Source organism: Alligator sinensis, unplaced genomic scaffold (genome assembly GCF_000455745.1).
Source record: "Alligator sinensis unplaced genomic scaffold, ASM45574v1 scaffold989_2, whole genome shotgun sequence".
NCBI classification, from domain to species: Eukaryota; Metazoa; Chordata; order Crocodylia; family Alligatoridae; genus Alligator; species Alligator sinensis.
The window spans coordinates 2,047,107-2,060,265 of record NW_005842162.1 but is presented as its reverse complement, the minus strand read 5'-3'; the positions used below and the strand labels follow the sequence as shown (position 1 = coordinate 2,060,265).

The following is a 13,159-nucleotide window of genomic DNA, read 5'->3' as shown; positions in this document are numbered from 1 at the left end:
CTACCCCTGGTGGGACTAGACACCACCTGGGTTAGGTGGAGGTCCTGCACACAGTATAAGAACCTCCATGAGCGGCTTGTTTTGGCTGTCTGCTCCTCCCAGCAGATATCTGGGTAATTTAGATCTCCCATGACCACCGCCTCCCTCGCCTGTGTGGCGTCTGCTAGCTGCCTAGAGAATACATCGTCTAGCTCTTGATCCTGTTGAGGAGGCCTGTAGTAGACCCTTTTCCCCTGGCCCCCCCTGGATCCTGACCCACAATGCCTCAGTGTTCCCCTCCTCCACCCCCGCCTCGATGGTGGAAGACGTATACTGCTCCTTAACATAGAGTGCTACCCCCCCTGCCTTTTTCCCCCACTCTGCTGCACCTATACAAACTATACCCCTCAATGCCTACTGCCCAGTCGTGTGTAGAATCCCACCATGTTTCGGTTAGTCTGACTAGGTCATACTGGGTGCTAGCAAGCAAGAGTGTGAGCTCCTCTTGCTTGTTCCCCATACTCCTGGCGTTTGTATAAAGACATTTTAGTCCCCGAAAGGGGGCTCTTGGTGACACCACTGGACAAATCTGATGGCTGGTGGTTGCACACGTTACCAAAGGTAGGAGGGCCTGCCCATTCCTTAGATATTTTGTAGTCTTCAAAGCAAAGAGGACTCATGGATTCTTTTTCCTCCCTTCCAGTCAAGCTCCATGCAGGCGAGTTGCTGTGGCTTTCTAACTTTGGCATCTTTGAACCTAGAACTGTATCCTTCCACACAGTTTTCCCATCACCCAGTTTGCCAAAGTCCCGAAGGGCTGGACTGTGCTGCGGAGAACTAGGAGAAGGGCTGGTTCTTCTCTTAAACCTACTAGAAACTGGAGGCAAAATGGGTGAAGATGCAGCAGGTCCTAATTTAGGGATTTCAGTTGATGGAGTTATCTTATTACCATCCTGTGTCTGAAGCAGTTGTTTTAATTTAGATGACAAATACACACTTTTTTCTTTGTGAAAAGGTAAACTCTCAGCTGTTGAAATGCTAAGAGGAAGATTTAATGAACCTGATGGCATTACAGGTTCTGGATCTACTTCTGTTTTTATTTTTGGTTAAGAGGAGGACTAGCTGTTCTTCTCTTTTTTAATTCACTGCTTCCACTGCTTGAGGGCTCCTTGGGAAGATCATTCACATGCATCTGCGTAACCTTTACATTTTGAGAAATTTCCACTGTGACTGGAGTAATTAAACAATTTAATCCATATAACTGTGCAGAGTTGGATTCCATCTCAATCACATCACAATTGCTAGTGCTACTATTAGACTGAGCAAACGAAGATATTTCCTACCCCATGAAGCAAAAAGCGATGCTCTGACAAGCCCATTTTATCTCTAAACAGCTGTACACAGTTACATTTTCAGAAATATTGCTGGAAGTATCCATAATGTATACGTCATCTGCTTCACCTTCTTCTTCTAACTCTGTATTTGCTATATACACATTCTGGGCTGGTTGGGCCTGCTCTGTTTGAAGTTGTGGTTCTTCAGTAAAACATACTTTTCTCCTGATACCTTTGGGAATAAGATGACGTTCATGAACCCTACGCTGGTGCCTACGCATGTTGATGTGAGTTCCAAAAACCTTTTTACAATATTTGCAAGGATGCAATTCTTTGGGTTGCAAAGTTCAGAAAGTTGGAAAAGGGATGTGGTGGTCTAATGGGGAAAGGATGAAATCCTGGCCTTGCTGAAGTCAGTGGCTAACTTCCCATTGATTTCAGCGGGTCCAGATTCAATGGTGGACCTCTAGGCCACAGAACAGTAAAGGCTTCTCTCACTGTTCTTTTAGAGTGACAGTCACTCAGGTGCAGAAGGCTGCAAGCACACTAGCACTCCGTTCGAATGATGCACAGTGCCACCCTCTGCATGAGGTGACCTCCTCTCAGAGCATTTTACCTCCATAAAGATCAACCATCAATAAGAAACGACATTAGTTACAGTACTGGCTGCATGTCTGCATTCTTGGTCAAAATTGTCATGTTCTGTCTGATGCAGTCCAACAAAAGAGAGGAGGTACAAAAAGGAAAACAGTACAGAGTGGAACATAATAGATTCCAATTCTTTAATAAGCTTCTTTCCTATAATACTGTGTCTGATATAGGGTTGTTGCACTATTCCCCTGTAACCCTCCATTTCAGGATTGGTGGACTTCATATAGGAACTATTCAAATTTGGGTAAATATCTGACTGCTATGGATGTTGCTATGAACATTGTGCAGCCTAAAACTGAATAAACTTGTTGGTAGAGATACCATTTTTTCTGCCCTGGGTGTTTTACTGTTCTACTTTTAATGAGGTAGCTCAGTTGTGAGTTGAAGCCTGTGAGGATGTATTGCTGTCCACCACTCAAAGCTATAGTCTTCCCTTTTTCCACAAGATTATAAAAATACCAGTTTATGATTTCAATTTTTCACAATTTATAAAAAGCTTTTACAAAAAGATGTGCACTTCATTAAACTTCTGTTCCATCATGTAGATTGTTATGAACTTTGACCTCTAAGTTCACCTGTTTGACCTTTGCACCTTTGATCTTGTATGCACCCTCATTTTCACTTAGTATATTGATATTCCTCACAGTGCAGTACTGTCTGTTTACATTCTTCTCTACCCTCTCTGGGTTTTTCTTAGGCACCTGTATCTTGGTGTTCAGGGGATATTCCTCCGTGACATCTTTGGTGGGCTTTTTCTTCTTCTGCTGCTTTTGACATTTCCTGGTTATGAAGCAAATTATCAGAAGCACAAGCAGCAGCAGCATGATGGCAGCTAAAGCAGTTCCTATGGAGGCACCTGTCTGTGAGAAGGAGGCAGCTGCAACTGCTTCCTGTACCTCCAGACTCAATGACTTCATGTTGGTGCCATTCTTGATTTGGTCACCTTCATTGTCATAAATCAATGAGTCATCCAGGATAAGCCTGCCGTTGTTATCTACAAGGTCCCTGCGCCCACGTTTCAGGCGGTGAGTGAGGGAACGTTGGACACGGGGCCCTGCAATAGTCTCGGGGCCAATTACGTAGATCACTTGGAGATACCACTGGTGTCCAGCTTCCACCTTTAGGAAAGAGCAGACAGACAGACACAAAGGAGACTTAACCCTGGCATTCAGCTAAAGGGACACAAGAATTCTGTTGAGAGCAGATGGCAGTGGGCATGTGACACTGTTACCCAGTGGTGAGTGTTTTACAACTCCTTCTTTGTGTTTAATCCACAGGGAATAGAATTTTCTTACAGACAGCTTTAGCTTGTACTTTATTGGTTCGTATTTACATTGCTGGAGATCATGAGTGCATCCCCATGTGTTGGTCAAGATGACAGCAATCACCATGACACATGATTTGGTGGCCAGTAGTCATATAATTAACGCTGACCAAAAATTCCACAGGAAATTGTCAATTTTGTTGAAGTTTTGATCACTGCTAAATGACTTATTCAGTTCTAGTAACAATAAATATTCCATCAGCTCCAATTATTTTTAATAATCAATACTTTTTGTCCTTTTGATCAAAACTTTTAACCACTCAAGATCCCCCAAATTCCAAGTTTTTAACCACTTCTAAGGTTTGGTTGAAAGTTTTCAATATTAGAAAAAAAATCATTTAACTTCTTACTACATTTTGAAAAAAAAATGGATGTATTGCAGATGTTTACTGTTTTGACTAGATCTGATAATTACTAACATTACTGAATAACTTATTCAAAAATATTTTAAGCACCAGGGCAAACTGCACATCATTGTTAAAATACAATTTGAAATTAAAGCAAACCACTGCCCCATGAAAGTTCAGCCAGATAAACCTGCTTTGTAAGACAGACGGGGAAGGGAGTCTGGTCTTAACTTCTGATCTCTATTTTTTTGTGCTAGAGTTTGTCTCTTACTTGCATGTGTCATGTAATTTAGGGTTTGAAAAGAGTGTAGTTAGTCCTTAGGGATTCTGTCTTTTTAACTGAATGGCTTTGAACTTTATAGTGCTAAGCACTTTGAACTCTTGACTTCAGTGAAGTCAAAGGGACTGAGCACATTGGTAAAATATATGCTGGGTCCCTTAGGCTGGAATTCCAGAATCATGCTTTACATTAAGATAATGTGAAACCTTCTATAACAGGACCACCTAATGCACACCATGGTGCAACCAGCTCCTGTGAATGGATATAAAGATCTGTGCCAGTGCATCCCAATTCAGAAATAGGTCCCTGCATTGTTGGAGTATTTCTGGCACTGGGAAGCCCTTGTTGCCTTTCTCCACAGTGGTGGTTGTAGTTATCTAGAAAATTATATAAGCTTTAGGGTTTGCCCGAATGTGTTTGACTTCTACATGTGCAATAGCATGTCTATACACAGGACCTAGGCCTAAATAAAGAACTCGCCCTGTGGTACTGTATATCTCATGTCAGGCACCTTGTAGAGAGCATCCACTTTCATAGTAAATCCATCCACTCCTGGCATGCTGCTCACTGAGTGGAAATCAGACAATTCAGAGGCAAAGTGAGCATCAAAAGGTACATCATGGAAGTACCTATCAGTTACTTCTGGTTGGTTTCGGTCCTGAAATTTAGGGAAAATAAATACAGGATTAAAAAAATGTGAATCAGTCACACACATGGTACTAACAATCAAGAGCAACATGAAAAAGCAGAGATTTTTCAAAGATGAGTTTTTTGGCTCATGATTTATGAAGCATGAAAGTAACATGAGCAGAGCATTTTGTAATGATGTCATTTATACCTCTTCCTCCCCTGCTGACCCTCACCTCTCCCTGCCCCACTCTCTTCTTCTACATCAAGGGTGGAGGATGGGAGTCACCTCCAAGGAAGATTATTCTGCACTGGTCCGGTCCTGTAGGGAGCAGACCAGGAAAGCCAAGGCTGCAACTGAACTCCAGCTAGCTTTGAGCATCAAGGACAATAAGAAGTCCTTTTTCAGATATGTGGGGAGCTGGAGGAAAAGCAGGGGCAACATTGGACCCCTGCTGGTATGTAGCGGAGTGAGCCCCACTCAGCTTCCTATAGTTATCCATATATAGTGACTAAAATTGCAGACACTGAATTAACTCTGAATAACATATGAGCTGGAGTGACAGCCTTCATGTGGTTCTAGAAGGATGAGAATAAGATAGATGGCTGTTTGTGTAGATGTACTAAACTGCAAATCCAGGGGTCCATAGAGTATGGAAAATATGCCAAAAGCTGGGTTGTCCCTTCCATCCCACAGACCCCATTGATTTCCTGCAGGGCAGGAATCCCCCCTTGCAGAGCAGCTTGCAAGATCAGGGTAAATCCATTTCTAGTAACAGACTTTCTCACGCACCCTACCCACTACATTCACGTTTCTCCACTTAGCCCACCTTGGCATCCTTCTGAACCCTGTTATTTTTCAAAACTATTTGGAGAATAGAGAGTGAGTTCTGAATGCCAGCAAGCAACTCTGCCTCTACTGAACCAAGCGGAGAAAGCAGTTGCACTTGAATTTCCCAATTGCCAATTCTCCTTTTTCCTTTCTAACACCAGAATGGAAAGAGCTTTTAGCAAAACTCTCTCTCTAACTTTAGCGGCTGCTCCAGTACCATATAAGGAGACGGGCCATTTCCAAGATCCAAAATATTGAGGGTTTCAGGAGGTTGAGAAAATGGCGAGTTCATATTTATACAGAAACAAGTGGTATGTCAATCCAAATCACAGAACCCGTGCAAAATGCACTCTCTGACAGGAACGCCGCTAAGCAGCGGCGTTCAGCGCCTCGTTTTTAGGCAATCGTCAGGTAAAGCTCCATCTAGAATAGATTGAACTAAAGCAAGATGACAGGAACTGGGAACCCCCAAATCCGAAAGAAATAGCTTTAGGGATGAAAAAGGAGAGTGTGTAAATAGCAAAAGTAGAGGTACCACATTTTGGAGCCAATTGCTTTAGAGAATAAGTGTGTTTTTAAAAACGGATTAAAATAGATTTCTGCAATGGAGGAGCAGGGAGTGCACAAACATTTTTATTTTTGCTCTCAAGCAAATCCCGGGACGTCATTCTCCCCCTGTACTCGGCCTTAGTGAGGCCGCAGCTGGAGTACTGTGTCCAGTTTTGGGCTCCACAATTCAAAAAGGATGTGGAGAAGCTTGAGAGAGTCCAGAGAAGAGCCACGCGCATGATCAGAGGTCAGGGAAGCAGACCCTACGATGACAGGCTGAGAGCCCTGGGGCTCTTTAGCCTGAAAAAGCGCAGGCTCAGGGGTGATCTGATGGCCACCTACAAGTTTATCAAGGGTGACCACCAGCATCTGGGGGAACGTTTGTTCACCAGAGCGCCCCAAGGGATGACGAGGTCGAATGGTCACAAACTACTTCAAGATCGTTTCAGGCTGGACATAAGGAAGAACTTCTTTACTGTCCGAGCCCCCAAGGTCTGGAACAGCCTGCCACCGGAGGTGGTTCAAGCGCCTTCATTGAACACCTTCAAGAGCAAACTGGATGCTTATCTTGCTGGGATCCTATGACCCCAGCTGACTTCCTGCCCTTTGGGCGGGGGGCTGGACTTGATGATCTTCCGAGGTCCCTTCCAGCCCTGATGTCTATGAAATCTATGAAATCAAAGGCCACCACTTCCTCTTGGGTCAAACATTTATTTAAAGACAGGAGTTTCCCTGTTCGTAAAACTGCCTTTCATATTTTCAGGAGAAAGATCCAACTGTAGCACCTGAAGCTTTATTCACAAACAAATCCAAGTGCAGGATTCACTGCAGAGAGGATTCTGAGCTCCTGCTAGAGTCCCACTGCTCTCTGTGTTTTCTCTTTGGCTTCCCTCACTCCTGTAAAGACCTAGTCACAACCCTTAATTCCTTCACTGATGTGGACTGGGAGGGACCTACTCCAAAGGACATCATCAGGGCTTCTGACCACAAAGGTCAGAGTGAACACAGGCCTTGACCCTGCACTGAAAATCATGCAGGTCTGTGTCTTGGGCTTGGCAATTTAGCTACATCCTCCCACGCAAAATTCACTTTGTCATCTCTAGACTCTTAACAACATAGCCCACCTCCCAGAATAAGAAAATAGTTTAGTCTCTCTGTCCATTCAGTACTTTTGTGATTGAAACCACATCTTTGAGATTTATTTTCTCTCACTGAGTTTCCCTGACTCTTTACCAAAACAAAGAAAATATGAGAAGCATAAAATGTCCCTGTCATTGGTCCATCATAATTTAACAGACACAGTACCAGATTCTGCCTGACGTAATCACACAGAGCTCCATGGCTGTCACAATTCTGCCCACTCTATAAAACATACCAGGAGAAGAAATCTGTGCTTTAGGTGCTTGTTGGGTTGAATACAGCCATACTGTGGCCCTTCGTTATAGATTGTTCCCGTTGGGTCAAAGAAAGGCACATAACCATCCTTGCCAGTACAGAGATAGACTTTTTCCAGCTGCAGTTTGTAAGCTGCATTGAGGTTTTGTTCTGGATTCCAAAGCACACGGCCATACAGGATCTGACCTAAGGATGGTGAAAAGAATGATAGGCAAGAAATGGGAGACACGCAGAAAGGCAAAAGGCTGTTTTCAGAGCCAAATGTACCAGTTTAGTGAAAGGTATTATACATGGTTTAGCCATGCTTAGTGTGTTATGATCCTGATACAGAACTGTTTTGTGGTCATCATGTTACTGGGCTGGAACATAATCCTGCAATGTGGTCAAAATACTGCTCATTGAGGCATAGCAACCTGCATTTTATCACATCATTTCTCTTACCCAGGAGCTAAGGCTGTGTAGCCAGAAACTTGAAGTAAAAGTAAACTAACAAAGGAAAGGGAAAAACTTTACCTTTTGAAAAGGCTCCTTTGTAATCCATTTCTGTCAAAGATATCTCAGATTTGGTGGGATCCATCAAAAACACTCTCTCATTATTACAAAGCTGAAACTCTGTGTTCAGGGAGTAGACAACAGGAACTGGGCGGTTTGTTTGCTGGAAAGCAATTGGGATCAAAAATCTAAAGTGGGGTGGACAAAAAGAAAAAAGGAAGAAGAGAGTGTTGGAGTTTAGAGATTTTAAAAACTGTGCATCACCAGAAAGGTTTACATTTACTCCATGGCTATTATCCTCTGTATTCCAACAGAAACTAGAGACACTAGCCCACCATATTGGTGTCCTCATTATGCTAGGCTTCATGGTGCATATACACGAGCAGGGGGCTGCTCTGATGCACTGAAATTCCAGTGTGTCAGAGCAGACTCAATTAATGGAACCTACTGGAGCATGGCAATTGCCATGCTCCAGCAGCCTCCTGCATTTCGTCAGCATCCCTGCACTTCAAAATGTCAGCAGGGGCACTTTATTTAAAGCTTGTTTGACAAAGTATGCAGTGTAAAAGGCAAGACAGACAAAGGCTGAGTAGTAAGGGAGACACAGGCAGACAAAAGTTACGTTGCCAGGATCTCATAGCAAGTCAGTGGCACAACCAGGATAAGAGCCAAGTTGCCACCATTCAGGGCAGTGCTTTGTCTACTCATGGATACTACATCCAATCCCTGCCTTTTTCATAATGTGGGAGAATGTGAACTTGGGAGAGCTGGGGGGGGGTTCTTTTACCAGATGTGAAATGTTTCAAACCATGTTGCTATCTTGTTGGAAGTCGTCATTTAGTGTAGAGTCTAGCAGGTCTCCTGAGGAGTCAGGACAGGGCTTATTATTAAGCTAATCTATGCACAGTATGGGTCACTCAGATAACATTACCTCAAGTACAAAGCTTTGGCTAGACTCAGTGGCGCTGGTGCACCCCCTGACAGGCCACGCTCCCCACTTAGGCGATGGGCAGCACTGGTGCCCCCCCCGCGAGTGCCGGCCAGGGAGTGGAGGCACCAGGTGAAGCACCACTGGCACTTCCAGGAGTGCTGTGGCTGCTTCCCGTTCAGTGTGATCGGCCGTGGGGGACTCCCCACACCTGGTTGCTGACTGGCTTCTGGGGTGCACATGCCACCCCTGACTCAGATGGCACCAGTTGCCCATGGCCAGACTCTCAAACCAGGCTGATCCTAGCATTTCCTTGACAAGTCAGCTCTGTCTCATTTGCAACCTTAAGCATACTGGTATAATTAAAACAGCACACATATCCCTAGGGTGAGTCCCACTGAATTGGTATAGAGGTGCTTAACTAGTATAGTTTACTCTCACATGGGAAAGGAATGTGCTCTCCACTGTTATGATGCAACTTTGCATTGGCCTCCACACTAGGAATTGTACTTGTCCTCTTTAAGGATGTGCTCAGCCTTCAAAATCTCTGGTAGCCTCACCTTTGGTTCCTAACTCCCGACTGGCTACAGTGACTTAGCATTTTCTCTGGAAAATGTTTCTCTGGAAAACTCTCTGGAAGTTGGGGGGGACAGTCCACCACAGAATTCAGAGTCCCTGGATCCCAAAGGATATGGCCATTAGCAGCAGCCCCCCAGATCTGTGCTGTTGCCAGACTGCAGCACCTCCTGGGAAAGGATGGCCTTCGAAAGAACTCAACTTGCTGTTATACCCAGTCAGTAGGGGTATGCAAAGCAGGCAGCATTCGATTCAGATTCAGCCTGATTCGGGGGACAGTGATTCGATTTGCTGATTCAGATCACTGTTCTGATTCAACTTGGCTGAATCTGAAGATTCGATTCTGATTCGGAGAATCAGCTATTTAGCCATAGAAAAAACATCTAAAGCTGTGTCTATGTATCTTGAGGTACCAGGCATGACTCGTGAACACTGAGATGGTGGAGTGGATGGAGCATCCCATGGGAACGCAGTGGGGGGGCGCGTCCCATGTGCGCTCATAGTACTTCTGGTCCATTTCTAGCTCTGCCGCGGAGTGCGTCGGGACACCCCCCTCCCCTAGCTCAGCATTTGGCTGCGGGGGGACCCTGGGTGCCCCCCCAGACTCAGGAGGCACCAGTCTCCGAGAACAGTCCTGTCCATAGGCTATAAACACCACCAAGACAATGTGATTAAAGAAGGCAGCATGCCAGCTTATGGTTTCTCAGGGCTTCATGCTTCTGCTGTCCCACCGTCTGCTACAGTCCTTCTTCTGTGGGTTGCTGCCGCTTCTCTGGGAGTCCTCGGTAGCTCCCCCTCCTGCAGCCACTGGACCGCTCTCCAAGTCTCTCCAGGGAACTCCTTCCCCTTTGGCTGCTGGCCCCTGCTGCCGCCCAGCTCAGGGTTTTTATAGTCCTGGCCTGCCCCCTTCTGGTCAGCTGACTAGCAGGCCAGGCTCAGTTTTTAACACCCCCCCTTACCAGCATGCTGTGCCCAGAAAGTTCTGGCTTTAAAGGGGCTGACCTGCCTTCTGGTAACAGGGCTAGGGTTCCCTGTTACACTGACAAGGCCTGTGCATCAAGAGTGAATTCATCTGAGCTGAGGAAGGCAAGTGCTCACTATTTAAGGCAGGGGTGTCAAACATATGGCCTGACATATGGACCAACTTCACCTGTTGCCTGGTCCCACACTGCTGCCCAAATGCAATCCCCGCCCCCGGACCTACGCTGCTGCTCTGCCCTGGACCCATGCTGCTGCCTAAATGCAGCTCTGCTGCAGTCCCTGCTGGCTCCTCAGATCCAGCCTGGGGACCAAGGTGAGTATGACGCACCTGATTTAAGGTCTAATGCATGGGGTAGGGAGATGCAGGTAGATTTGTTCTGAAATAGGAAATTCTGGACTGTATGCAGGCCATGGAACTAAAACTGACTGAACCAGCATGTGTTTGATAGCTCCAGTCAGGCAAAGGGAGGGACCATGAGAAGCATTCCAAGTAGCAATTAATCAAAGAGGAGCCCAAATTAAGACATCCCCACCCCCACCCATCCTTATCTTCCATATCCATCCATTCTTAGTCTCCTACATGACATCCAGTTACTGAGGTAGTATATGTGGGTCTGGTAGGGGAGGGTGGAATGTCTCCGTAAAAGGAGAGGAGAACAGCATGGGCCTGGATCTTTGCAGTTCCTGTGCACCTGCAACTCCCTGTGACTTCAACTGGCCTTTGATATCCTCAGCAGTTAGGCTCTACGTAACTGCAGAGATGATCACTGACAGAAGCAAAAAGAAAGAAAGAGATACCATACTTTCTCTCATTTTTCTGACCACCTCTGGTAGACATGTGTGCCTCTGGTGCTCAGAAGTCATAAAGCCTGCCATTATAACTGGTTATAAACTGCTCAAGTAACTGTATAGCCACTGGCGACATGTAAGGGGTGCACAGGTGTGCACATGCACCCCCTGAGAGCGCCATGCACCCCTCCCAAAAGGCCGTGCTCCTCACCCAGGCAATGGGTAGGGAGGGCAGACAGGTGTCCCCCCCTGCGAGCACTGGCCAGGGAGTGGGTGCACCGTGGCCACTTCCAGGCGCACTGCAGCCACTTCCAGGAGCACCTCGGCTGCTTCCAGATTGGCACGATTGGCTGTGGGGGTATTTCCCCCTCCACCCCCTGTTGCTGACTGGTCGCTGAGGGGGGCATGTGCCCCCCCCGACTAAGGCAGCACCAGTTGCCCATGTGTATAGCTTTAACATTAAGGAAGCCCTGTTTTACTGTCTTGAAGGAGGGTAACTGCAATCACTAACAGATTCCAAAGCTAATAGTTTCCTTTCTTTTGTCCTTTCTGCTGCTGCCATAGCTTGTGCCAAATACCTGTTGCCTTTGTGGAAACAATCCAAGTTAGCAAATGCATTGTTGTGCAGCCAACACAAAGGGCATGCTGGGATCTAAGCCATTTCAGCTTGTGGTATCTATACAATGATTCCACTAAGGCAATATATTGCACAGAATCCATACTGCATGTGTATGAATGGCTTCACTGAATCCCCCAAAAATACATACGCCCTGACTACATTCACATCTCAGTTTGAGAGCACCTCATTCCTGCATCTACCCACATAGGGGTTTTTTTTACTGGAAGGCTCTTCATCTCCAACCTCAAACTAGCAATTAATTACATGCTCTTGAAGTGAACGTGTTTATAAACATTCTGAAAATTCCAGCCATAAAATTGGAGCACCCAAAGAAACGAGAGAACAGTGCATCTCCTTACCTTTCTGGAGCATGAGCAGTGCAGGCCAATGGCTTGTCTCCTGGGTCAACCCATGGCTGTGTGGGCTGCACAGTACAAGGGATTAAGTAGATTGTGTACTCCCCCGAGTAGTCTTTCCTGGAAACAGATGAGAGATGCCATTGTTACCATATCAATCTGTGAGCTGTTTACTTAACTGGAGCATTTGCCCAGCTTCTCACATTCAGTATTTTCTAATTAGCACAAAGTAGTGAAGACAGAAAGGTTCCAATTAGACTAAATCCATGACTGCTGTAAGCTTGATCAGCCCTAGAGTTAACAGCAAAGATGAATTTGGTCCCCAGTGTTTTAACTGAACCATATGTTTGTCTATGTGTCTGATTACAGCTAGATGAAAAGATAGAGGTAATTTATTCAAATGATAGCAAACCCCTCTCCCCCAAAAAATCAGAGTGAACATAAAAGGATTTTTAAACCTTAGCATAAATACCTCTCTCTCTACAAATCACAGCCGTAGTGATTAACAGCACTGTGAGGAACAGGGGCTGAAATCTTACTTTAACATGCACATTTCCATCCAGCTTTAATACCATTCAACACCTGCTTTCCCATGATTCTCTCACAGCTACTTTAATTTCTCAAAATAGAATTGGGCACACTTGAATGGAACTGGATTGACAGCTCTGAGGACTACCTCCTTCCATCAGTCGTGTGTAACAGCCAGAACCAGAGGGATTAATAAGCAATAAATATGTGCTTCTTGGAGGCATTTGGTATTTTGCCTAAACAGGTAATATTAGTTAATACAAAGCTTGTAAGCTTGTAAACTGCAAATGTAACTTGTCGGTCATAAGTTTAACCAAAATGATAACTTAACTGTTCATGGAACTAACTGAGCCCCATAGGCAAAACTGTAGCTGTGAGATTAGCTGGCCTAACAGTTTTTTTCTCAGGGTTCAGCCTTAGCGATAAAAACTGGATCTAACTGCTTGGCACACCCAACACATTCCAGGAAAGCATATCCCAAGAAAGCATATTCAAATGAAGCCTAAAAGGGGTTGGGATTTAGGCGGAGTGATGTCAATTTCAAACCTAAAGGTGCTGCATCATAATTTGCT

The 13,159-nt window shown here is 45.3% G+C and overlaps 1 protein-coding gene across 18 annotated transcripts in view; it reads right to left on the bottom strand.

The window, feature by feature from the left end:
- Positions 1-410: 410 nt before the first annotated feature.
- FRAS1 (Fraser extracellular matrix complex subunit 1) overlaps positions 411-13,159 on the bottom strand; it is a 418,617-nt gene continuing 405,868 nt past the window's right edge. For 16 of the 18 annotated variants that reach the window (XM_025206555.1, XM_025206567.1, XM_025206560.1 and 13 more), the window contains 5 exons: positions 12,063-12,179; positions 7,832-7,998; positions 7,299-7,504; positions 4,427-4,573; positions 411-3,082 (listed from right to left, as the gene is read on the bottom strand). In XM_025206555.1, the coding sequence (XP_025062340.1) occupies positions 2,486-3,082; positions 4,427-4,573; positions 7,299-7,504; positions 7,832-7,998; positions 12,063-12,179 (1,234 nt within the window). In that variant the 3' untranslated portion in view covers positions 411-2,485. Of the gene's footprint in view, positions 3,083-4,426; positions 4,574-7,298; positions 7,505-7,831; positions 7,999-12,062; positions 12,180-13,159 lie in introns of those variants that run through there. The other 2 variants (XM_025206564.1, XR_003094532.1) reach the window with 2 other exon arrangements.